General features: G+C 36.7%; 1 protein-coding gene across 1 annotated transcript in view; it reads left to right on the top strand.

The window, feature by feature from the left end:
* Positions 1–27,889, top strand: part of USH2A (usherin) — an 800,507-nt gene that overhangs the window by 408,596 nt on the left and 364,022 nt on the right. The window contains exons 33-35 of the mRNA XM_005540847.5: positions 11,983–12,142; positions 13,485–13,656; positions 19,378–19,525. Of these exons, the coding sequence (XP_005540904.3) occupies positions 11,983–12,142; positions 13,485–13,656; positions 19,378–19,525 (480 nt within the window). The remainder of the gene's footprint in view (positions 1–11,982; positions 12,143–13,484; positions 13,657–19,377; positions 19,526–27,889) is intronic.

Genomic DNA, 27,889 nt, shown 5'->3' with positions numbered 1-27,889 from the left:
CTGATGTGGTCCTCAGCCTAGCGAAGTAAGGGCTTGGTCTGTGTTTAGCCACCAGCCGTGTACCATTCTTGAATGTGCCTGTTAACCCTGGTCCAAATCCTATAAATAGTCCCTGCCATATTTCTCCGTAATAATTCCATTTCAGCGTGCCATCTTCTCCCTTGTCAGGACCCCAATTATCCCTCTTTGACTGGGAAATTCTACTTCTAAGAGTTTATACTTAAGGTACAGTTAAAAATGTAGCCAATAATACAGTAAATCCGTATTAAATGTTATAATAGTAGTAAAAATGATTCTAGTGAAGCACAAAAGAGAAATTAATCCAAACTGGAAGAGTTTGAGAAGGTTTCTCATAGGATGTGACGTTCGATTTGTGTCTTAAGGGTAGCATGAGACTATGGCAAAAAAGAAATGTATATTTCTTGCCACCCAAAAGACATATCTTGGCTCTTGAGTATAGATATTTATTACTTTCTTATGCTATATAAAGCCTAATATAGGGCTAGGTTGAAATAGTATTAAAATAATATTTAAGGATTGATTATAGGTTTTCACTGAGAACCGTTCTCAGTTGATACTTTACTAAGCTGACAATAGACTTAGCACTGCCTGGCAAACGGTAGGTAGCAGTCAGTGATATAGCCATGATTATTACTGAATTAACAGCATCTTAACCTTCACTACGATATTTGAAAGGGAACACTGATTCACAGACCTTTTTCTTTTTTCTGCCACAGGTAGTCAGGCACCTATTACTCTTATTATGCCTCATTATTAACTTCTGTTGCCTAACAAGATACTATATGTTGTATGTCACATGAATATTTTCTTACAAAGTATTAATTGATTCCTAATCTTACTAAAGAATATGATAGTAGTAAATATACAACTAAATCTGAGAGAAAAAACTCTAATTTTGCAACAAAGATTTAGCCAAGTTATGCCACTAAGTTTGTCCAAATAATAACTCTGTTAAGTTATCTCGATTATCTCCTCTTTAGTTTGTGAATTGAAAGCATTAATGAAGATCAAAAGCTATCTGCTGCCTCCCTAATTCTATATCTATCCTTGTGCAAAGGCAAGGTAGGGGAGTCGGTAGGATGTTTGTGTGTGTGTGTGTGTGTGTGTGTGTGTGTAGATAGAGACAGAGAAGAAGAGCAAGACAGAGAGAGAGAGCAAGAGAAGGAGACTGAGAGAGAGGGAAAGCGGGAGGAAGGGATGGAGGGATGAAGCGGGGGGCTTTCTCGCATTTTATATTACGAAAGTAACTAAGAAAAAAAATCCTGAGTTCAGTATTTTGTAATTATTACAAATGGGATATTAGAGATGTTCAGGAAGCCAGAGTAGAAGACTGCTAAGAATGCTGTCAGCCTAAGGAGTTTTTCATGGACGCCTTTTTGTTCTAACCAGCCACAGAAGAAAAGAGGGAAATGAGGAAGCATCATCCTTTATTATCACAACTGACAATAATGGTTCCTCCTTATCCCCCATCCCCCCGCCACACACACACAAAGTAGTGACTGACAACCCCCAACAGGCTGGGATCCCCCACCACGTGCCACCTGCTGCAAACATGTTGGAGGGACCAGGTCCTCCTTTCTTTTTTTGCCAATTTTCTCATTGCAAAAAAGTTTTACTATTTAACAATTAGGAGTGTCCAAAGTATGAGGGGTCATAAGATGCCTACAAAAAGATACATCCTTGTTCTCAAAGAGCTTATAACACCATAAATACTGATGACTGGTATAAGGATGCTTACACAGGAAATTTATTAAAAGGGCAACTCAGTAGAGTAGAAACTATGCATCTGTAGAAGAGAGTCAGGAGATGTTTCATGGATAATACAAACATTGAACAGGGTTTTGATGAAAGGGAGGGATGTGGATTTCTCTGATAAGGTGGAAAATATAAGCACAAATGGAAGAATTTATTGAGTTTAGTATGTGGTTTGTGTTCAGTTTTAAATATAAGTCCTTATCATAGCAAAGTGATTTCAACTCTACAGATCAGTTTGAAAGCACAGGACTGGATCTCGGTGATGGTTCATTGCTCACCTGGCCAAAGAAAAGCATGTTGCAAGGTTAAGGCTCCTATAAGGAAAAAGAGAGCAAGGATGTTCAGGCCAAATAAAGCCCCTGTTTTTATTAATTATAAGGTCAGAATCTGGTTCTTCTGGAATCAAAATGCTGAGCAAGCAATTCTGGAGCTAGGGGTACACAATAGCAGAGATGAATGCAACCTGACATTCCACATGTATTCTGGCGTAGCTCATTGCTTTTCAGGCATCTACGAGAAACATACCACTTCTCAGGTTTGCTGCTGAAGATGTGTTCTCACTGACCTATAACCTAGCAGAAGTTTTCAGGTTGGAATACCAAATAAAAAGATAATGTGGTCAGTGCTACCTATACTGCTCCAAAAATTTTAAACCTCTAATTGATGATTTGTAGGAAGGATGCACAGAGAAAAGAAAGGAAAACCAGGAAAAAGCTGTGTTTTTCATTTATGAAATATTAGGAAGTTTTCAGAATAAGACCCAAAAAATACATATTAGATCATAAAGAAGCAAAAAAAAAAAAAAAAGTGCTATGTAATTTTCTGATGGTAGAAACAAATAAGAAGATGTAAATTCCTCAGTTTACACCACGAGTTAAAAGAAAATCATCACCTACTTACTGGTTCATTTTGTAAATTGAGATCAATGAAATTCTCTGAACAACAGCATGAAATCAATCGTAAAATAGCATATAATTCATGGCCAGTATTGTAAATTATGGTTTGCTTGACAGTAATCGGTGAGGTTTCCATGCACTGGGATGCATTTCCTTGTAACACGTCTAAGGATAATGCCTGTGGATCCATTTCTAATGCATATTAGAGTGATCTGTTTCTCCCTGTCCACAACTCCCTGTGTTTGATCTTATGCAAATGATGCAATCAAGCAAATGGAAAACAAGATGTTGCTGCTCAGGGACTCTGACAAACAGTGGCCTTATGTTTTCAGGGTTTCCCCACCCTCCATTTACGGAACTCAGATTTGTGTACATACCTACAATTGTTTGAATCCATTGATACATTTACATTGCCCTTGAAGGGCCTAATCACATCTGTAGAGACATAGTACCAAATCAGTTGCAGTTAAGCTTGGAGGAGAGTTGTCATTACTTTCCTCTTTGCTTTAAATTTTAAATTGGTGGCTTTGTTTATGACCTCACTCTCAAAGAACATCTTAGCCTCACTTCCCTGTTACCAACCCTTTTTTCATTTCTTTTTATTAACTGTTTTTAAAAATTTCTCTTTCATTCCATTCATTCATTGTGCACATGACTACCCCTTCCCCCAACCCCCAACCTGATGCCTCTTCCTCTTTTCTTCTCCAATTTTTTTCCCTTTCCCTCATCACTTCCTCCTGTTTTACCAAGAATTTCCCAATCAGATCACCATGCAACTTTCTCTGCCATATGTCAAATTAGGTTCTTCTCTCTCTCTCTCTCTCTTCTTCATGCTTCATTATTCAAAGAACACCAGTAACATTTCATCTTCTTACGGAAATAAATTGAGAATAATCCATTTTGGGGTGGATAGTATAGGCATAAAAACAACTTGAAAGTCAAAAAAGCTATTTAATCACAGTGGTTTTCTTTGTCATAAGTTTACAGTTTTCAGATTCTTAAAACCAAAAGAAAATCCCCAATTTCTATTGTAGTGATGACATAGCAGTCAGATTTCCCAAACAAGAAATATAACCTAACAAAATACTTTTTTGGTGTGAATTAGCTTATCTTAAAAACTTAGAAAACATTGTAATTGTACCTAGGTTCCGAAAAGCTTGTCTGTGTGGTTATGATAAGCAGAGGTGAGTATGTTGAGTATGTAGCATTCATAAATTTCAGTCTTCAAGACATATATGTATGTCTCTATCCCTGTGTACACTTATGCTTTTATTTCTATAATTCAGTTTAATATCTGACTTTACTCCCATGTAACTTAGTAGTAAGTAAATCACAGTCACTTTGGGGGTCCTCACGCCTCCACTAATTATGTAAAAGCTTCTGTAGTCTTACCTAGTTCTTTAGCATATGGAGTGTGGCCACCTGGGATTCTTTCTTTCTCTGTGCAAAGGGATAACTCTTGAGACAACCCCTTCACATTCAGTGGATATACTCATTGCTTCTACATCATACTTGGGCAACTGATATCTTTACAAGGTTTTCTGTGGCCCTGCCTGAATACAGACACCAAAGTCATTTCTTTTGCTCTGGTCTTGCCCCCCGACCTGGGACTCTACCTTGAAAACAGGGGTCAGGGCTCCTCCTTCAGAGAGCTTGCACATTTCTCCTTCCTTCTATCCTTATTCCATCAGCCAGAGAATTCTGAATTAGGGAAGTGGGAGACTCCATACTTCCTGTTTCTCCCAACATTATATCTGAACTCTGAGTGAGTCTTCCTTCTCTGTTCCCTCAGTCACTCTGTCTAGAAGTTTTTTTTTTTTTTTTTTTTTTACCCTGCCTCCTGACCAGTCACATTCTATTTTATGGAGAAATCTATTTTATAGTTAAATTCTGATTTTATAATTTAATTGAGTGTACTAGTCTGTTTTCATGCTGCTGTTAAAGACATACCCGAGACTGGGTAATTTGTTTTTTTTGTTGTTGTTTTTTTTTTTTTGGTTTTTTTGAGACGGAGTCTCGCTGTGTCTCCCAGGCTGGAGTGCAGTGGCGTGATCTCAGCTCACTGCAAGCTCTGCCTCCCGGGTTCACGCCATTCTCCCGCCTCAGCCTCCCAAGTAGCTGAGACTACAGGCCCCCGCCACCACGCCCGGCTAGTTTTTTGTATTTTTAGTAGAGATGGGGTTTCACCATGTTAGCCAGGATAGTCTCGATCTCCTGACCTCGTGATCCACCCGCCTCGGCCTCCCAAAGTGCTGGGATTACAGGCTTCAGCCACCGCGCCTGGCCTGAGACTGGGTAATTTGTAAAGAAAAGGAGGTTTAATGGACTCACAGTTGCATGTGGCTGGGGAGGTCTCACAATCATGGGAGAAGGAGAAAGGCACATCTTACATGGCAGCAGACAACAAAGAAATGAGAACCAGGCAAAAAGGGAAATCCGTTATGAAACCATTAGATCTTGTGAGACTTATACACTACCACGAAAACAGAAGGGGGAAACTGCCCCCATGATTCAGTTGTCTCCCACTGGGTCTCTCTCACAACATGTGGGAATTATGGGAACTACAATTCAAGATGAGATTCAGGTGGGGACATAGCCAAACCATATAACTGAGAAACATTTAGATAAAAATTAAATGGAGAAAAGATATAGGGTCAGTAGGAGGGAAGGATGGAAGAAACAAAATAGGTTACTATGACCATCAGATTGAACAAATCCATTGAACAAATCCTGAGCATTGTAGGGGTTTAGAAGAGGAAGCTCTACCCAAGGGCTTCAATTTAAACGCTTACTTGGTTCCTCAAGAGAATTGGCCAAACTGTGAAAGGAGAAGAAGGAAAAACAAATCAACACAATGAAGAGACAAACAAAAGAACAACATAATTATGGCTGAACAGTTCCAAGAGCCCAGTTCAAATTGGAAAACCTGAAATTATAGTAGACTCTTTCAGTGTGTTCAGTGATGTCTCTCAGAAACATCTTAGAGGTATGAGAAGTATTAGAGACATAAGATGATAAGATTTATCCAGAACTGGAAATCAGGATAGCCACATAGAAGAGGACTGGGGATGTGAAGAGCCCTATGTGACCCAGGGAGTATGGTGTTGTAATGAATGATCAAATTTCATAACAAGGGAAATGCCACTATTGAAAATATTCTGAGAATAAGAAAAAGAGGTTTAATGGACTCACAGTTGCATGTGGCTGCATGCAAGAGACTGGACGTTGTGGAGCGGCATAGGAGTGATTGCATCGATGTGACAAGTGGAAGAGGTGGGAGGTAACAAGTTTGTGGTCACAGAGTGCAGGCTTTAGATTTAGAATCTTGGAAATCACTCTGAAGATTATCAAGTAGTAGGTGTAACTATGCTGAATGATGAAAAAATGAAGTAGAGGTGAAGGACATTGCATTTGAGGAAGTTAAAGTAAAGCCAGATTCAGAGATGAGTCATTATTGAGGATGTTAGAGTTGCCAAAAAGGGATTATGATTGAAAAGAAAACTGAGCCAACGCTGAAGTCATAGAGAAGAGAAGCAGTGTGACCGGAGATGTAATGGGGCATGCGTTAACTAGGTTTGGGGCATATCTTCTTTTAAGTAATGAATTGATATTGATTAACTATTGCTATTTTTCCTCCATCTATGGTATAAATATATATCACAGAAAATTTGAAAAATATATGTAATAAAAATTAAATCTATATGCACTTACTCTAAGAAAAATATTGTTAACATTTTGGTATACCACTATCTCCTATTTTGTTTTTATTGTTTATTTCTTTTACAATGAAGCACTGGTATTTTAAAATTACGTTTTGGCCTTCAGGTGGGTACAGCTTTGCCTTTTTCTTGTATTTAATGGTAAATCTCCTTTATCTTACAACTATAGACCCCTCCATTGGCCTGACAATTGTATTCATTATATTCTTGAAGATTTTAAAATATTTTTAGACAGTACTATATTTCTGAGAAAAAAAAATGGCAAACTGGGTAGAGGGCATAGAGGTCTCCCTCTGGTCTTGCTCATTCATTTTCAACAAGTAAAATTACATGAGTTAGTCATCACACCAATCCTGGAGATATCCTGGTGAACATGATAAAAAATATTTCTCTGAACTCAAGAAGTTTACATTCTTCTGGGAAGGATATAATATCAAGACATAAATGAAAAGACAATTTCAGACTTGTTTTAGTAATTATGATACGGCACTAAACAAGGTGATATGACAAGAACCTGGGGATGATGGTGGCCATATTGTTCAATTATCAAGAAAGACCACTCATAGAAGGATGAGCCTGAAGCATAAGAAAGAGCAATCCAAGCACAAAGAAAGAGAAACTAGATTTCAGTTAGAAGACGCAGCACCTGCAAAGGCCCAGAAGGGTGAACTTGTTGTGTTAGAAGTACAGAAAAATGCCTAGGGCTAGTGTATGAAAAAAAATGGGGAGAATGCTGAGTCAAATAGGATCTTATTGACCATTATTAGATTTCATTCTAAGAGCAAAAGAAGGGCACTTCAGGGTGTTACTCTGAAGAATCAAAAGATCACTCATGGTGAATGATCTTGCTTTCTTCACTGGGAAAACTGAAGTAGTTAGAGGATAATTCCCATAGACTCTGCTATCCTCTGCCCATCCACCAGCATTGGCACTCACATAGTGTGCATTCTCTCCCATTACTATAGATTGTCTCTGTTCCAAGTTCAACTCTTTCACTTTTGAACTAGATTCTCCTCTTTCATATGTTCAAGGACAAAACTCCAGCAATTTTTTTCTCTTTCATCCGTGTCTAGTTTTCCGTTTGCTGCTGGGTCACCCCATCTCATACAACATAAATTTTTCTCTCATTTAAATTACTTTAAAAATCTTCTCTTGATTCTACTCACCTTTTATTTATTGCTTCATTTATCTGTTTTCCTTTGCCACAGAACTTTTTGAAAATGTTCGTTATATTCACTGTCTCTAATTTCTCTTCTATTTCCTTATAAGTCCACTCAAATCAGGCTTTGGTGCCGACAAGTTCACTGAAACTTCAATTGTGCAATTACTGATGAATGCCATATTGCTCTACCCAGTGGACAATTTTTAGTTCTCATCTTATTTCACCTTTAAGTCTTAAAAATTACTTCATTTGACTTTCAAGACACCATAATCTCAATGTTCTTCTCATACCTTACTGGTCACCCTCTGTCTCCTTGGTTGATTTCTCCTTTACTCGTTGGTGTCTTTTATGTTGGTATCCCAAGGTTTTGGTTCTTATACCTTTTCTCTTTTATATCTACACTCACACCATTTGCACTTGATAATGACTTACCGAATTATATCTCAAACCATAAACTCTTCCTGTAATTCCAAACTTCTGTTTAAATATCTCGACAATCTCCTCTTGGTTATCAAACTAACATAGCAAATATCTAATTGGCATTCATTATATGAATTCTTATCTTCTGCTCCATGCCTCCCTCAACCAATAAAATGGTTACTTTATCCTTCCCTTTGCTCAGGTCAAAAGCCTTGGAATCAACTCTGGGTTTCCTCTTTCTTTTTTTTTTTTTTTTTTTTTTTTTTTTTTTTTTTTTTTTGAGACGGAGTCTCGCTGTGTCTCCCAGGCTGGAGTGCAGTGGCGTGATCTCGGCTCACTGCAAGCTCCGCCTCCCGGGTTCACGCCATTCTCCCGCCTCAGCCTCCCGAGTAGCTGAGACTACAGGTGCCCGCCACCACGCCCGGCTAGTTTTTTGTATTTTTGGTAGAGACGGGGTTTCACCATGTTAGCCAGGATAGTCTCGATCTCCTGACCTCGTGATCCACCCGCCTCGGCCTCCCAAAGTGCTGGGATTACAGGCTTGAGCCACCGTGCCCGGCCTGGGTTTCCTCTTTCATACTCTACCTACAATGCACCAGGAAAGCCTGTTAGCTTTGCCTTTAAAACATATTCAGAATCCAACCACTTCTTACCTGATTATTACTGGCCTCCACTTACTTAATATTACAGATAGCCTCTTCAGTGAGATTTATTCTTATGCTCTTGCTCACTACCATCAATACGTCATCTAGCAGCCAGAATGATACTCATGAAGTCCATGTTTGATTGCAAGACAGCTCTGTTCAAAATCCTTGGTGGCTCCCTAAGGAGAACCTCTTAGATTAAAAACCAAAATTCTTACAAAGACCTACAAGGCCTGCATGAACTGGCCCCTCATTAAATCTCTAATATAACCTTTGATTTACTTCTTTCTAATTTGTTCTGATCCATCAACATCAGCCTCCCTGCTAGTCCTCAAGCATGTCAGGCATGTCCCTCTTTCCATGGCTTTGCTCTGCTTGTTCCCGCTCTTTGAATGGTCCAACCCCAAAATTCCCACAACTTTTACACTCATCCCCTCTTCAAGTCTTTGCTCAAAATGTCACCTTCCTAATGAGGCCTCTGCTGACTCTTACCTATTAAAATTACCCAGAACTCCTTCCTCTGTTCTGTGTTTTCTGCAGCAATTTTCATGTAATGCAGCATGAACATCTTAAACTCTGTCACACATTCACTTTAAAGACATGCTATCTTCTAAAATGCAACACCTTTGTTACCCATAAACTTCACAATACCTTAGATAATCTAGAGGTAAATCCTAACTAGGGATGGAGGATTTGACAAGCTCAACTAAACTATCCCTATTTCAATCCTGGCTCACTAGCCATTCCAGCCCTCTCAAGCAACATGACCCTTCTAAGTATACTTACTTCCCATCCTGACCCCCCACTCCCAGTCCCAATTATTCTAGAAATGAACACTTCCCGCTCCATGGAAGAATCCGGGCATGGACAACAAACCCTGAACTAATTGCTTCAGTAATCTCCTTCCATCTGAGGCAGATATTCTGGGTGGGTTTAGGGCTTAGGTGATCACAGTCGCCTTCAAAGCATGCAGTTTATAGGGGAAAGGTGAGTGGGGCACTCTGTGATAAGCAGACACTGTGATATGTGATACTATGATGTTGCATTCTTGAGAGACCTAAGTCCTACCTTGAGATACCTGAATTCCAGATATGCAAGTCTGTACCATGGAAACATATGCAAGCAAGCATCAGGCCTTTTTGAATGGAGTAACTTCTCCACCACCTACAAATTGGGTAGGTAAATCCCTGCCCCAGCAAAGCAGAATGTAAGAAAGAAGGAAAAACTGTCCCACTCCAAAGAGTTCACTGGCCAAAGAATTTTGTAGCATCCAGTCTCAGTTGCAGCTGACCAAGACAATCTGATATGGCCATTGTATATTTCTAGGTCACATGGATTTGGCTACTTGGAATATAATTTCTGGCTGAAGCATGTTCTTTCAGCAAGATGGATGTGTTCTCAGTTGAAACACTATAGGTTTTCTCCAATTGCACTGACTTACCCACCAGGAATTCCTCTAAGCTTGGTGACCTCCTTGGTTTTGCTCCTGCAACGGGACTTAGAGTCAAATCCCCAGCTTCTCTTTTTCAGGGAGGACAAGGAATTCAGACAGATGAGAACAATGAGAGAGAGAAAGGTCACCAGAGAGAGAAGATGAAGAGAGCAGGGGAATGACAGATACAATATGTTAGCATATAAACACATTATAATTTTGGCCAAGATTGGCCCCGGTGGTAGGTGTTTTGCTTTGCATGAAGTTTTCTCTCAGTAAATAATAGTCTACTCTCTCAGTAGCACCTGAGGCCACTGCTCTAATGATTTTAACTTCATAAGTTTCCTAGAATGTTGATCCAAATGAAGGCACCCCAGTTCTGTCTCAGTCGTGCACATATAGTGCGACTGTTGCTGCCATCTCTCAGCAGTCCCTGGCAATGCCACACTGCTTCACCACAAGCTTCAAAGTGTCCTTGAAGTATATGTTTTCACTACATTGATTGGGAGTGCCCCATCTCAACTTGCAACCATTGGATTCCTGTAGGATAGAATTTGTAAAGAAAACAAGGTTTAATCAAAAGCATTAAAAGTCTCTTCTTGTTGATAACTTTTTGTTCTAAGGTAACTATATTTACTGTAAATTATTTTTTTAATCTCTCTTCTAGTGAACTACATGTTTAACCAATTGATTATACTTTGCATGAAAACCAAAGTGTTCTTTCCCCAGTTTACTTTTGTTATCAGTGCAATGCAAAATCTGTTTGCCTGAATTAGGTTGCATTTCATTAATCTCTTCAACATGAAATTGTAGTGGTTCATGGTTAATGAGATTTAAGAATGTGGGTTACTTAAATTGTGACTAATTTATTTTAAAAATATTTCAGAAAATAATGATTGTTTCTGGTAGTGTTAAAGTATTAATGATGTGTAAGTCTTGGTACACCTGACTGAACTTTGGTTAGATTACCAAGTGTAGTGAAATGTTCAGGATATTTCAGAATTGAGTTAGTATATTACAGATTAGTTTAATCTAATACAAGAGAATGTGGTATGTGCCTAATACAAGACAGGCAATACAAAACACGAGGAAAGTTCAGGGGAGGGAGAAATTCTTTCGGCCTAGGGCACTACCCTACTCTCATGGTCATCTTTCAGACCTAGCTCATCTCATTCATTAATTATTCATTCATTCAAAAACACATATTCAAAACCTACAATATGCCAGGTATTGTGCTACATACTAAGAATGCAAAATGAATATATTACCATTCCTACTCTTAACGTATTTAGTGTATCAGATAGTCATGAGATAGTGTTTTTAAGTGTTAAGTTAAAGTATGTACAAAGATAAAGAGAAGAGGCTAATAGCTCCATCTTGTGCTGGGGTGACAGCAAGGAGTGTTAGGGACATCATAAGGAAGAAATAGGCATCTGCACTTCACCTCGACAATTTGAAGGTCAAATAATAGTCAGGTGGTGGACAGGAGAAGAAAGAAATCTGACAAACGGAATTACAAGCTCAAAGTCATTGTTACAAGCTATGTATTTGCATTTCAAAGGCAACTCCTGTTGTCTTCAAATGTGCTTTAAAATAATTTAAATATCTCATTTATTTTTAAACAGAGCCATTGAACTAAGACTAAACTTAGCAAATGATTTACTTGGTCACAGACATTCCAGAAAACAGTAAAATTGTTAAAATGAAAAAGTCAAAACAATAGTTTGATTGACACTTGTCTATTTAAACATAACCAGAGTATATTTAAGGGATGAAGCACTCTGTATGGTATTGCTATTGATTTTTATGGCAATATATTCATATTTTAAGCCTTACCTTAGCAATTCTTTGAGGTAGAACTATAGTGGAGGAGTGAAATCTCCTCATAAGAAATATAATGCTAAGTAAATTCTTGTTTCTCCCTACCCCCTAGATTTAGCAGTATTTACACCCCACCAGTTTCTACTCAGTGCATGCACACATGTGGGCTGTACAAACAGTTCCTGGGTCCTACTGTACACAGCACAGCTGCCACCAGAACACGTGGATTCCCCAGTTCTGACTGTCCTGGATTCTAGAACTATACACGTACAGTAAGTAGAAATGTTGTCTTTCTCTCATGCTGGTTCATGCAAGAATCCCAGTGAGTTTAATCAGGGGAGGAGCTTGTGACATAAAATTAATTTTATTGTGATTAAATGCATAGAAGTGATTAGTTCAGTGGATCTGGGAACCTTTGATTATCACTTGCCAGCCTAATTTCCATTTTGTCTTTATGCAATCAGGCTGAGCCACATAGGTACACAGATTCCATGCAAACTTTAGTAAAGGAAAAACTGATCACTTTCATGACTGCCTTGAACTTTTTATATATGGGGCATTATTTGTAATGATTTGGAATTAGGAAGTATTTATATCTTTTTGAGTATAAACCAGGACCTTCTTATTCCCTTATTACCTGCAACTGATATCAGAAAGGAAATTTCACATATAGGCATGTTCAGATGATTTCTGGTATTAGTGATTCTTGCCCATTTCCTAATACATGAGGTATAAGGTGTACTATTGTACTGAGCTAAAATCTAATAGATCTCTCTTATCAAGAGTTAATACTTGTTCATATTTATCTCTCCTGGTCTCAGTTTTCTTATCTCTAAAATAAAAGTTTAGGCTGAATGAATTATGACATTTATTCAAGCTGAAAAATATTATGATTCACATCTCATTGTTCCATGTCTAAATTCTCCTGTTGGCTTCGTGTGCCACTAAGCCAAGCCACGTGACTTAGCCAAAAAGATCTCCCACGACTCAAGTATTTCTCAGCTTAACAATTTCCTGTCTATTCCTTGATTTGCCCTTCTCATTTCCACTGCTATGTTGTAACCCTCATCTGGAATGCCCTCTGTTCTTCCTTCTACCTATCCAAATCCAATCCATCTGTTAAGAATAAAATCTTATGTATCTAAGTAGTGTCACTTCATTCAAGAAATCCTGCCTGATTGTTTCAGCTCTTCCAATCATCAATGTCACTGTTTTCTATAATTGTATATTAACCCTATGTTGGATTCCTGGATTTTCCAGGACAATTATATTGTTCCCTCTTTTCCCTGTATCTAAGTTCTCAGATGTTTTACTTCTGAAGTTTTTGTTCTACAGCTTAAATTCAAAATAAATACTCACTTATACATTTTTGTATTGTTAGCTAATTAAAATTATAAGTAACCAGACGGCAGGAGCCATATCATATTTTATTTTTGCCCCTCAGAATAGGCATTGGATAACTACTTCAGTGTTTTATTTTAAATGAATCAATTTTGAGATTTATATTTTATTTAAAAAGTGTCACAAATCCAAGTTCAAATGTGTCCTTTGAAAATCCTGCATATTTTAGTTTTGACTTGAATGAATGATAATGCTGCATTTTACCATTCCCAGGTGGAAACAACCAAGAAAAATAAGTGGGATTCTGGAACGCTATATATTATATGTTTCAAATCACACAGATGATTTTACAATTTGGAGTGTCATCTATAATAGTACAGAACTTTTCCAGGATCATATGCTACAATACCTTGTACCTGGTAATAAATATCTCATCAAGCTGGGAGTAAGTTTATTTCCATCACTTTCTCTGTTCTCATTCCACTTCATTTCCACTTCTTCTCCCTCTCCTTTTGTCCTATCTTTTCTTTCTCTCTCTCTCTCAAAAAAAAAAAAAAAACGAAAAATCAAAATCCTCATGTATTGCTATTTATACTGAAAACTCACTTCCCATCCTAAATGTGAATTCTGTTGCTCTAATACCTACATGTTTATTTTATATTATTCAAAATGATAGAATAACAGCCTGAGTCAGTAGATTTTTCCAAGTCAAAGTTGAGATTATCAAGATTTTTAGAATTACTTGTAGAACATCATAATTGTTCAGAACTTTTTCTAAAGTGCCAGGATTAATAAGGTTATTTCTCTGTGGCATTTGTATTCATTTAAAAAACAATGCATAGTATGAAAATTTAGATCCTATATTTTTAAATGGAAGTTTAAATGACCGTCAAATATTCTTGATTGTTGTTACATTCTGGTTTATATTATGCTCATATCTTAGAAGAACAGTCACTTAATAAAACCCCAGAACCAACATAGTTTAGAGGTTCCTTTAGACAGACAATAGCATTTTTTTTTAATGCAAAATAGCACTTTTACACAAAGGTCTTTTAAAAGACCTTGATATTACTGTGGAATTTATACTCAGTAGTTCCTTTTGTTTTTTGATGAAATATAATCTTTTTTAAGTTTAATAGCACATCTGAAAATAACTGAATATAAACATGAGATTGTCCCTATTTGTTTTAAACACACTCTTCATTTTATAGCAATACCTATATAAGGATATTTGCTTTGATAAATGCCATAGAAAATATTCTGCTCTTGATTATGAATAAATTTACATTTATGTAGACACTGTGTATGCATTCATTTTACTTAACATGCTCTTGAATGCTCTAAATATTACACTATGAGAAAATAAACTACATTCAACTATTGCTAACTGTCTGACTTAACACCACAAAACAAGGGCAATCAGACAGTGGTAAAAAATACCGTTCAAAACTAACTCCATGTGCCTAGCTATTCCACATAGCAGAGTTTATGAAACAGCACTTTGGTTACTTACAGTTTTATTACCCATTAAGTAAGAAATATACTAACTCGATTTTCAAATGCTAACACAGAAATACAAACTATTTTCAAAATAATGGTAGTATCAAAATCAGGAAGAGTCTTAATTTTTTGGAAGCAACCAAAATTAAACCGAAATTGTGCTCTTGGTTTTTATCAAAAGTAGGCAAATGACACAAAACAGATTCTATTCCTAGGGCAGATTTTAGGATGTGCTGTGTGGTCCATCAGAATTCATATCAATCTCCTATATTTTATAAATCCTTAATACCTTGAAAATACATACTGGTAGATTAGGAGTCCTCTGCCCTGAGTATTAATTCAGATTTTGCTACTAACTGTGTGACCTAAGGCAAATTCACTTAACCTCACTGAGTTTTATTTTCTTCAAGCCTAAAATTAGAACATTGAACTAAACGATTTTTAATGTCTCTCAGCCATAATATTCTATGATGCTAAAAAAAGTAATCCCAAACACTGTTCTATGGAGTCAAATGCTATCTGTCAGCCACTGAATAGTGTTGATGCGAGACGTTGTAAAGATGTGAAAATCCTTGCCTTAACTCTTGGTGGGGAAATAAACTTGCTCACACTATTTTCGAGTTCACTATATTTATTAGGGCAGAAAATAATATATTTTCAGGAAGGATTCAACTAACAGGTTTTTTACTTAACTCTGTTAAACAGTAAATTAAATGAACCAAAACATTTTAGGTTCATCCTGGTTAATTGAGGGATTATTATATATTTCACAGTTTCAATATAATAATCGGCTTTCAAGGTCATTAGATTCATAGATTGAGAGCAGGTTCTCAGCAAAGTGGAGTTGCCTTTATAGATCATTATAGCATGTTGACTAAGAGCTGGAAAACAAAACATAAGATAACAAAGCCTTTAAGCAGCACTTGGAATAGAAAAAGATACATGTGAACCGCTATGATTTACTCTAGGCTTGGAGCAGGTATGTTACTTCATGTAACATCGTTTAGTTTTCACATTTGACTGGATTATAAACTGCTGAAACATAAGGACTGAATCTTTCAAAATTCAATCTGCAGTTTCAAGCACAGGGCCTACTGGAAACTGGAAGCTGAGCAAACAATTCCTGAATGCATGACCACCAAAGACATCATTTCGTAAAGGTTCTAAAACTTTTGATATGAATTCAGTAATTTGCTTGGAAGCATTGGAATTAGCAATGGTGTGGTTCCAAAACATACTCTTTCCACTGCAAGAAAAAAAATAGCATAATATGTTGCTACACTCAACAAAGGCTATTTTGAAATATGATAGCTCCTAATAAAGAAGACAGTACGTTAAAAATAAAATAAAGAAGCTATTAATATAGACAGCTATCAAGATAGGTGTTGTTTGATAATTTTCATACTACTGCTAGCCATTTGTAACTTGATGAATTCTAAGTATTATATGTTCCCGAAAGATTCCTGGAAATGGCTTAACTTTTTAAGTAATTATGGATCAAGTGGCATTTTTCTTTTTCTTTATGTTTTAAAATATGTTGCACTCTTAACGCCCTCAATCCCTATGGACCTGAAAATTTACTGGAAAAGAGAATGCTAGTTTGGTCCGGGCACAGTGGCTCACTTCTGTAATCCTAGCACTCTGGGAGGCCCTCGTGGGCAGGTGACTTGAGGCCAGGAGTTCAAGACCAGCCTGGCCAAGATGGTGAAAACACATCTCTACTTAAAATACAAAAAATAGCCGGGCGTGGTGCTGCAAGCATATAATCCCAGTTACTCGGGAGGCTGAGGCATGAGAAACCCTTGAACCCAAGAGGCAGAGGTTGCAGCGATCTGAGATCTGCCTCTGCACTCCAGCCTGGGCAACACAGCAAGTCTCCGTCTCAACAACAACAAAAAATGGAATGCTAGTTTTGGATTGTCTTAATAGTCATGATTTCAAAAATAATTGATACAAGTTTATTATTTATGCATTTTATTGTACCAAAATTGAATCCCTTATTTGCTCAGATGTTACTCATCATTTCAAGGCAGAGTTATGCCTTTATGAATTTTTCAAAATGGCTATAACTAAGAAAAGCTGAAAGAGATGAGTGAAAACAACTTATTTTAATGGCTGTCAGGCTTTCAGAGACCTTGCCATTTCATAAAGGCATCTTTAATCAACACCAACATTTTGTTTAGTTTTTCCAAACCAGAATTTTAATCAGCATTCAGCTGTATTGAATGTAGTGGCCTCTGGTGCGGGCAGGTCAAACAAGATACTGATTGGTTCAATTTCATTTAGATGATGTCAGATTAGACCAATTGGAAGCAACTTTAAGAGCATTTATTTTCCCATCAAAGGAACTAAGGTATTGTGTTGCTTACTTAGAACCCTCTAAATACATCCAAAAAGAATGTGGGCAAAACAAAATAAAATAATTTGCAGGTAATTCTGTTATTTCAGCAGCCTCTTTATAAATAATTTCATTTACAAGAAAAATTCTTTCATAAATGCCTTATATTCTTGAGAGATTTCTTTGTCAAGTTACTGGTTTATTGATCTCAGATGACATAGTATAAGAAACAGTCCTTCTAAACCAAAAGATGTTTTTACTTATCCTAGAAGACATCATAAAATCCTCAAAACAAAGTAAATTTTAATTCACACTCTGTTTAAAAAATATACACTTATATGTTGTGCAGTACAGAATTTATTTGGGGAGCGTTAGCAGGGGAAATATCTCAGCACACAACGAAGAAAAAAATAGTGACAAATAGACCATCAGAGTTAAATCCCAGTGTTTTACAAATTTAACAATAAGAAGCTGCAACATTTTTCCCTTCTAAGGGAAAAAAATCTGAAAAATGCAAATGAATTGATTTTTTTTTTATCCCTGAGAAGTGGGAAGAATTTGTCTTTGACCGTTTTTCCTTTGATAACTCAGCTGTCTCATATGGCCTCTTTTCCTGCCATATTTTCTTGTGGACTTTTAGCACATTTGAAATGTCTGGGGTCTTCAACTTTTTTTTTTCTATTTTAATCGTTGGGCAGTTATTTTTTGAGATAACAGTGACTTGTCCTAAAGTTTTGAGTCAGAGTTTGGCCACATTTGCAAAGATTCCATTCTCAAGAGGAGTATGGTTTTTTTCTTGCATAGAAAGGCACATGCCACAGCTGAGAATTAGAGAAAACCCACAGAGGTTAATTAGGTACCCAATGTTAATGCAATTTCATGCCCAGACCACAATTTAACTCATCTGAAACTTGCTTAAGCTGGTAAGAAATTATCCTGAAGAAATGGGCTACTGCTATAGTCTTGTAATAGCAAGTGAGATGAATATCCATGTTTGTTGACTATAAACTGTTGTTTATGCTTATAATGAAGAATTTGCAACAAGTTTCAACAACGTTGCAAATAGTAGTATACTCCGATATTTTTAAAAAATCTAAAAATCGGTCAGCCTCCTTCTGTCTTTGTGGAAAAGAATATTTACTGCTTTAAGAATCACAAAATCACTCCCTCAGTATCAAACTGAGAAATCAGAGGAGATGCCTAAAGAAAGAGACGCTTTCACTTTTTATCTGAGTAATATCTATCTTACACAAAAGTGAGCTAAATAACTCTGCTTTTTTACACTGTCTTATGATTTTGCTTTCTTTTCTTTTTGATTTTGGTAAAATTTAGTACTTTTTGAAATATTTTTAAACTTCGTTGTATCAATTGAAATTGTAACTGGAAGAGATACTGAACCAAGCTTAGTATAGTTTTCAAATATCATTGTTATATAAGGATATAATTACTAATATTTGCTAGCAAATATGGGCTAAAAAACCCCTTAATGTATGTATCAATTTCCTGGAAAATTGCTTGTCCGGTAAGTTTAAAAAAATTATTTGCAGTTTACTCTGAAGGTGTACACAGAAATTTCTGTAACATTCATGTTACCATTTCTGACATTAGTGATACGGAATTAGGGAACAGAGAGTTCTGTGATCATGTTAAATTTATCAGACATGTTTTGATGAAGCCTATCTATTCTGACACATAAGTGAATTATGTGATCCTTTAAGCCATTAAACATTCACTCAACAATTGCTTTGTATTTATTATGAGAAACATTGTTTTATTTCGTTTTACTTGGTGTTATACTGTAAACATATTGGTCACACTGTAGAAATAAAAGGCAATTGTATTTGCTGCACATCTTTTCTTCCCTAGAAGTCAGTTGTTTTACCTTAAAGTAGTCTTCATCCTCTAGTACTTTACTTATGTTATGTGTACACATGCTGTGTGTGTGTGTGTGTGTGTGTGTGTGTGTGTGTGTGTGTGTGCGTGCGTTTAATTCACTCTGAAAAGCTTTGTGCAAGGCTAACTTCAGCAGGGCTGTTTATCCAGTCAATATATGCCCTACATCTCTAGGCTCTCACTTAGGATGCTTCCCTAATTCATACATTCATACTGTCTCGGTTATTCTCTAACTATTGGGGATGGTTATCTCATGCCTTATAAAGCAAACTAAATAAATGTTAAATCTTAACATTGAAATGAATTTATTTTGGGGGAGTAAAGGTAGCACTATGTAACAAAATCTGAAACTCTTATTGTGAATTCTCTGTCCTCAATGTTCATGAAAACTTTCGGGACCAAGAGTGAAGTGCGCATTTTTGCATCTCTGTTTAGGCTTGCACGGGTGGTGGGTGCACAGTGAGTGAGGCCAGTGAGGCCCTAACTGACGAGGACATACCCGAAGGCGTGCCAGCCCCCAAAGTCCACTCATATTCACCTGACTCCTTTAATGTCTCCTGGACTGAGCCTGAATATCCGAATGGTAAGTGAACTCTTTTAGCCTCAAGTTAAAAAGATGATTAGCAAAGGTAAATTAATATTCTAAATGGCAGCTTATATGTGGTGCTTAATTTTTAATGATCATTTTAGCACATAAAATACCTAAGATAGTATCATTGTCTGTAGTTGGGGAGATTGTGGTTTTTAGGCTAACACACAATTTTGGTGGCTCAAAAGTGCTCCCTTTTGATAGTTCTTGTGTACTGCATCTTATTGTTTAATATGCTCCAGGAGAGGTGAAGAGAGCAAATGGGGAGGATTCCCAAAAATGCCGTAGTGAGAGTGACATTGTATTTTCAATGACTTTCTGTTTTTAAAAGCCATTAGTTCTTCCTCGGAGAAGGAGAGAGGTGGAAAGTTCATGTACATATGGTGTCAAAATGCTTTTGATTTAATAAGTTTATTTTAAAAGAGGCTACTTGGAACTCTGTATTTTTTAATGTACTATTTATAAATATTTCAACATGCAGTTTTTAAACAACGCATAGATTAAACACACATATATTTATACATATTTAGCTGGAAGCAAGTTCTGTGCATTTCTAAGCAATATATATGTTTTTGTCCAGTTTAGTAAATTAAGTTAGTCAGTTATGTTTCACTAAAATAAAACCTCATTAAGAAGAATTTATAGTAGTTTTGAGTAGAAATTGCTTTATTCGTTTAGTGGAAATATCTTTAAGATTCACATAACATAGTACCATTGTTTCACAATGATGGAAGCTTACTTGACATTAAATTTCATTCCTCTTTGAGACAAATATCAAGAAGACTTTTAATATCATAGAAACTCTTTTAAGTAACTCATTACTGAAAATTAAAATGGACTCTTTTAGCATAGGCACAAAGAATGAAAGAAAAAAGTTACAGTTTTATTAGTTTGTCTTATGTTTACTATGATATTAATTATTCCAGCCATCTCATTTTAATTAAACTTTTGGCAAATGCACTAGATATATTTGAGGTAATGGAGAGAATTCTAATAATCAGAGTGAGTTATTATCTGTGCTATTGAAGTTATTCCTGTACTATTACAAATTTTCCAAGAAAAAATAAATGGATGCCTATTTGATACTATATTAAGCCATCAACCATCTTGTTATGATTCTTACTCCACAAAGAACTCTAGTTCATAGGTGACAATGAAAATGTTAATGATTTATTTCAATCAGATTGCTGTGAAATGCTATTACATGATTTGCATAGTAGAACACTTCCCTCCATCCCAATTGGTAAATGCAATTGGAACTACAATTGAACTCAGAATCTTCAATTGTTCAGGGAAATATTTTCCACATTTCAAAGCTCTTTGAATGTTTTGTGTATTTGTGTATGTGTTGCATATTTGCAAGCAGTTTTAAAATGTACTCATCAAGCAAGAAGAATTTGGAAGATTTGGGATATTTGTATTAGCACTTCCATGGTATTCCAAAGTCTTGTGTTTAATCACAGTGGGATTTTTAGAATTTTAATTGTGGTACAATGGTTAGACATTTAAAAGGTAGTTTTATTTTTTAAAAAACTACTCTTTTTTTACTATTTCTCCCCACTTTCCTCCAATTTTTTAGCACTTTGTTTCTCTTGTTGATTGTCTAGAGAGGGATAATCTGATTGTTGGAAAACATCTTGTCTCTCTATCTGTCTTCAAAGTCCCCACGCTTCTCCTCCAACGCCCAAAGAATAAAGTCCAAATTTTTAGTCTGGTATTCAGGTTACTACCAACTTGTGACTCAACCTGAATACACATTGCCTTGTAACACATCTTCCTTTCTAGCCACGCTGTAATATTTATGGCTTAATGTTGGGTTGTGAAACATGGGTGGAGTCAAATAGTCCTGGAGTAAAAAATTGTTTCTAATGTACAGTGACTGTGTTACCTTGGGAAATTCATTAACTTCCATGGACCCCAGTTTCCTTGATTAGAAAATTGAGATTAACAGGCCGGACGCTGTGACTCATGCCTGTAATCTCAGCGCTTTGGGAGGCTGAGGCGGGCAGATCACGAGGTCAGGAGATCGAGACCATCCTGGCTAACATGGTGAAACCCCGTCTGTACTAAAAATACAAAATATTAGCCAGGCGTGGTGGCGGGCGCCTGTAGTCCCAGCTACTGGGGAGGCTAAGGCAGGAGAATGGCGTGAACCTGGGAGGCAGAGCTTGCAGTGAGCCGAGATCGTGTCACTGCACTCCAACCTGGGTGACAGAGCAAGACTCCGTCTCAAAAAAAAAGAAAAGAAAAGAAAACTGAGATTAACAATCCCGTCCATCAGCACCCTGTCTTTACCTGTAGAAATCCAACTCCTTCTTCTAGGCTAACCGTAGGCCTCTTATTCTATGGAGTCATTCTACTGTTCCTTAAGTTTAACGTAAACTTTCCCTCTTCTCTTGACTATGTGACCTGTTTCTATGCCTTCATAATGGAATTTCATTCAGACTGTGCTTAAAGTTATTTGGGTATATGTCAAACACTCCCACCAGATGATAAGGACCATAAATCATTAATTTCTCTTTCACTCCACAGAGCCTAACACAATGTTCTACTTTTTATTGGTACCCAATAATATTTAATTCATTTAATGTCTCTTGTGGAAATTACCTTTGATCGGTGGCATATATACTCCAAAGCCCTGGCTTTTTAATGATACCAAGAGAGATGATACCATCCAGTGCCTGCAATATATTTGTTCAAAATGCATTCGTTCCTAAAATATATTTTTCTAGCTGTGTAGGTTCTGGGCCTGGGTTTCTATTTTGGGAGTGTCGATCTTGCATTTGACCAAACAATTTTTAATTTTCTTTTCTGGATTATACCCAATTCAAAGTTAATGGTACTAGGCCCACGTGGCAATATATGCTACCTAATGGTTGCTTTCTAATTTCTGAATATGCTGCAGAAGACAAATACAATTGGAGAATAAGATAGACTTCATTCTTGTGTAACTAAATAAACCCTTTCAAAAGATTTTAAATGGTATTTCTCAAACTTATCTGATTCTTAGAACCATCTTGGGAGCACCAATTGAAGAAGTAGATTCTAGGCTCCACCACGGGCCTCCTAAATAATCAGAATCTTCCACTGCCTTGGTTATCATCAAAATGCTCCTGGGTATTTAATACATTTTCCAACTGAGACCTCTCACAAAATCCTCCACCTGAATTTGTGTTACATCTTCAACTCAGCATATCCAAGTTGATTTCTCCTCACGGTCTCTGTCTCTCTACTTGCTCTTTCTCCTGTATTCCCTCTCTCATGGATTTGCACCACCCAGCCCTGCCAGCCAGGATACTGAGCAGCAGTCTTCACTTTAATCCTTGTTCATCCCTGACTGCTGTCACCACACAACCCCTCGACTGCACTTCACTAGTGAAGGTCATTAATATTGTTTACCCAGATCGCTTCAGGAGCCTCTTCATGCCATGCAAAAAATTTGCATTCGTTCATTCAAAGTATGTATTTTGATGGCCTACTAGGTTCCATCACTCTTATATATACAGTGAATTTCCTTGCTTCTTGATCTCAAGGATGTCAGAGTCCCTTGGGGAAAATATCCATATAAATGAATGCTCACAAGGTAGGGAGGTGTACAAGGTGCCAGGTATACAAAGAAGCAGCTCCTAGTGATGCCCTGTGAGATGTGGACATGTCATCCCTCTGCATCCTCATAAAGATGTTGCAGGACCAGAGATATACATGTGTTTAGTCTGAAACTGGTACTACTTGCCTGGTTTTGCACACTCAGGTTTCAAAATCTTGACTCTGTTAGTCAGTTATGTACCTAAAGGAATGTTTTTTCACTAGGGATTTATAAACATGAACAAAGATTTGTTGAGAAAAATTAAACCCACCTTCTATAGTGAGAACTAGGTATATTTTTATGCATGCCTATATATGACAAAATATGAAAGGTATAAATGGTTCTGACATAAATGTACAATTCTTGCCAATCAAACAATTGGTATGCTTTGGCCACCATGTCGTACGAAACATTCTCTCCTTTTTGTAACTGATTCTGACTGAAATGATCAGCTCCTACTCGTGAAAGTCTGATGGTAATCCTTAACCAGGGCTTTAAGAAAATATCCTCTCCCTTTGTTATTTCAGTTCTCTTCCTTGTCTCCCAACCTGGTCCTTCTCCACAGTGTCTGTGCTGGGGAGCTTGCTAGTTGGTTCAGTACATACTTCATGAGCCCTGAGAATTTTTCCTAATTTGGTGTCTTTTGTTCAGTAGTGTACCAGCAGCTCCAAGAATAGTGCCTTGGCACATAATAATTGCTCAGTTAAAAATTTGTTGATCACCATTATTAAAGTAAAAAACAGAAAACAACACATTCTGGAAAGGATGTGGAGAAATTGGGACCCTTAAGTACTGTTGGTGGGAATATTAAATGGTGCATCTGCTATGAAAAACAGTATAGAGGTTCCTCAGATAATTAATAATAGAATTATTATATGATGTAGCAATCCCACTTCTTGAAATATATCCAAAAGAATTGGGAACAAGATACATTGCAGCATTATTCACAGTAGCTAAGAGGTGCAAAAATTCAAGTGTCTATGGACAGATAAATGCATAAGAAAAATGTGATATATTTATACAATGGAATATCATTCAGCCTTAAGAAGAAGGAAGTCCTGTCATACGATACAATGTGGATGAAACTTGAGGACATTATGGTAAATGAAATAAGCCACTCACAAAAAGACAAATACTGCATGATTGCACTTATGTGAGTTTATATCTACAGTAGTTGAATGCACAGACACAGAAAGCAGAATTACAGTTACCAAGGGCTGGGTGGAAGGGGAAAATGGAGAGATGCTGTTCAATGGGTTTAGAGCTTCAGTTTTCCAAGACGACAAAGTTCTACAAATCTGTTGCACAACCATGTGTATGTAGATAACATGATCGTACACTTAAAATGGTTAAGATGCCCAATTTTATGTTGTGTTTTCTACCATAATAAAAAAAATGATATAGGGAGGATGTAATAAAATGCCATAAACTTCTAAACTAGAAAAAAAAAAGATTAAGAGCAGTGTTAGTTTAAAACAAACAAATTTGTTGATTAATAATCACTTAGAGATCTATGCATAAAATATGCATTTGTTAAACAAGAGTGAGCTCATACTATTTGCGTTGTTGTGGAGTTTACTTTTCTCACTTCACAATATGGTGCAAACATCGTTCCTTGCAGTTCAGTGGAACGTGACCTCATTCTTTCAAAAGGCGGTATGCAATCCCACTGATGAAACTACAGCTTATAAGACCCATCTTTTTACTGATGGACATTTCTGTGATTTTACTACTACAATGTTACTTGCTATTAATCGCGTCAGTCTGCCAAGTACAGTCTTTAAGTACTGAGTCATTATCACTCGATTCACACCTAAGGCTTTGCTCGTCTTCAAATATGTCCTGCTTAATTCTAGTCCCTTGCTTCACATACCTGCAAAAATGATGGTGTGACACTTCAGCTCTGTGTTTCTCTAATCAGAGTCCTTTGCACCCATGTTCCCTCTGGCAAAGGTGTTCTTTGCAGGCTGCGATTTCAGACATGATTTTAAAACCGCCGAACAGAGCGACTTTTAGGTCCAAGGTTCCTAGGAACCCTTATTATGTAGGACCTTGATGCTTCCTTTGTAAGACCTTAGCCATCACAGAGAAGTAGCACGAAGGATTACTGTCTAATAAATTTGTGATCTGTATTGTGTAGATTGCAATTGCATAATTAAAGTTATGCTTTTGAGAGCTTCCAAATTCTCATGAGCCATATTCCCTTTTAGAAGCTTAGGCCTTAGAATCCTGAAATATGTTTTTTCTTCACACTTCAAGTCTACCTTGCTAAAACAGCATAGCTATCTGACTATGCCAAACTTATTCGTCATTATCTAGCATAACATTTAAAGTGACATTTTAAACTAATTACAATATGTGTTTTTTAAAATACTAACTAAAAATATGGAATATAAAATGTTTATCTTTTATTAATAACCATAATTCCTTGTAACTAATCTCTATTTTTACCTAAGTAAATCGACCTAAAATAGTTTCTTTATTAGACTAAGCCGCATGAAGGCAGGAATCATATGTGCCTTTTTCACTGCCCTAGTCCTGGCCCTTGACAGAGTGCCACAGAGTAGAGGGGTGTTATAAAGCTGTCGAATGAATTCATATTGACTGATGATAGGGACAATAACAAAACTGTAATAGTGTTGATGTGAGAAGCATATTCATATGCAATCATACAACATACCCAAATGCACACTGTGAGCACATTTTATGATTCTGTTATACAGGTGGGATAATTTCAAAGGCAGCAGAAATGAATCTTCCTCTTGGGCCTGCTGAAGGCTTAAAGCACACACTTAGAGACCCAGTCCTTCTGCTTAAGATTTCATCAGCCTGGTAATCTGTAGATATTCTAATGAAAGACAGCACATAGACTTGTCTTGTTTGCGCTTTGCGTGTCTCAGTATGAAAGGATGTATTTTTACTGTGATCAGGATTTGTTAATAACAACATGGGCATAATTAAGAGAGGAGTATTTAGCTGCGTGTGGCGGCTCACGCCTGTAATCCCAGCAATTTGGGAGGTCGAGGTGGGCAGATCACTTGAGCCCAGGAGTTCGAGACCAGTCTGGGAAACATGATGAAACCCTGTCTCTACCAAAACAAAAAAACAAAAAACAAAGAAAAAATTAGCCATGGTAGTGTGTGCCTGTAGTCCCAGCTACTTGGGAGGCTGGGACATGAGAATCACTTGAACGTGGGAGTCAGGGGTTGCAGTGAACCACAATTGTGCCACTGCACTTCAGCCTGGGTGACAGAGTGAGACCATGTCTAAAACAAAAAAGAGAGAGAGGGAGAGCATGAGAGCTGGGCACCCATTAGACATGGTCTAGGATCTTCTTGAGAAGTGAAGGGGACCTGAGAAGCTTATGGAAATATTTTCCTAATTTAGTCTTTCATATTGGTCCATCTTTGTGAGAATTTATATGTGAACATGTATCAAAACGGTGGCAATCATGTCAAAAATAATAGAAACATCTTAGGAGGCTGATTATTTTTGTAGACTTACACGTAGCACCTTGAAGACAATAGAGCATTATTAAAAAAAATTTGGCTCAGTGTTTTGAGCTTTTACATTCTGTCAGTAATGGATGGTAGAGAAATCAATTAACTATAGATCTTTCATATACGCTCTATATATGTTGTCCTTCACATTAAGAGATGATGCTATAGAAATAAATTTTTATAATGTATGCACATGAAGATGTATGTATAAATACAAATTAAATATTCTATACATGCATAGAAAGAAATACTTGATTTCCTGCTAACACTAATAACATTAGTAATAATAATAACAGCTATAATTTATAAGAATTTGCCAGGTACTTTAATTCCCATAACTAGCCCATGAAATAGGTATTGTTATTTCACAAATGTGGAAACTTAGATTTATAAGTATTAAACAATTTAATTACTCAAAATCAAGACAGCTGATTAAGCAGAAAGGTTGTACAAATCAAAGCAAGGTGTGAATGACAAAACTTCATGGTTTTCTTCACTATACTACCTGCTTCTACTTTTTGTAGAAAGGCTTATACTGTAGAATTTAATCTAGCCATATGAAAACAAAATTTTGTTACTTTTACCTGTTCAATGTCCTGTTCTTAGTGCCAATATTTAAAATTCATAAGATCCGTGTTCTGGTTTTTCTCTGGTTTTAGAGAGATAACTGTTTGGTATTTTGTTTGATTTTCTTACTTTTTATTTTGAAATAACTTTATTTTTAAATGGTCAAAACGTGATTCTATTTTCTTTCCTAGAAATGTTCACTTTTAATAGGTGAAATGGATTATGGAACTCAGCGAATCACTTAGGAAAACTGCTTGACAGTTTTGAGCAAACCTTGTGTAACTTTTATGAAACACCTCCAGTCAGTTTGTCAGGTAGAATTTCCCAAGCACAGTCTTTTTTAGATTCCGTTGATTCCATTTTTAGGAGAGCATAACAGTAATAAGGCATTATCCCACAATGTGAAAGCTCTTCTCTCTTTTCCTTTTTTAATTGAAGGATCAAGTATTCACACAGGGAGATATCTGCCACATTCAATCAACTTCTGGACCTTGGGGGAAGCCCTCAGTTGATACTTCTATTGCCATGCTGCACTGGAAAAGACAAACAAATATGTTTGGAGCATCTATATTCACTATGCATGTTATTTTTATGACACACTAAAGCATTGTTGTTTAATTCTTACAGTAAACAGAATTCTACAGTGTAAATAGAGTTACCTTGTATTAAATTTACTTTGTATTATACTTGCATTGAATTTCCTTG

Source organism: Macaca fascicularis, chromosome 1, assembly GCF_037993035.2.
Source record: "Macaca fascicularis isolate 582-1 chromosome 1, T2T-MFA8v1.1".
Lineage (NCBI taxonomy): Eukaryota > Metazoa > Chordata > Mammalia > Primates > Cercopithecidae > Macaca > Macaca fascicularis.
Note: the sequence above shows the minus strand (reverse complement) of the source record. Positions and strands in the feature narration are given on the sequence as shown.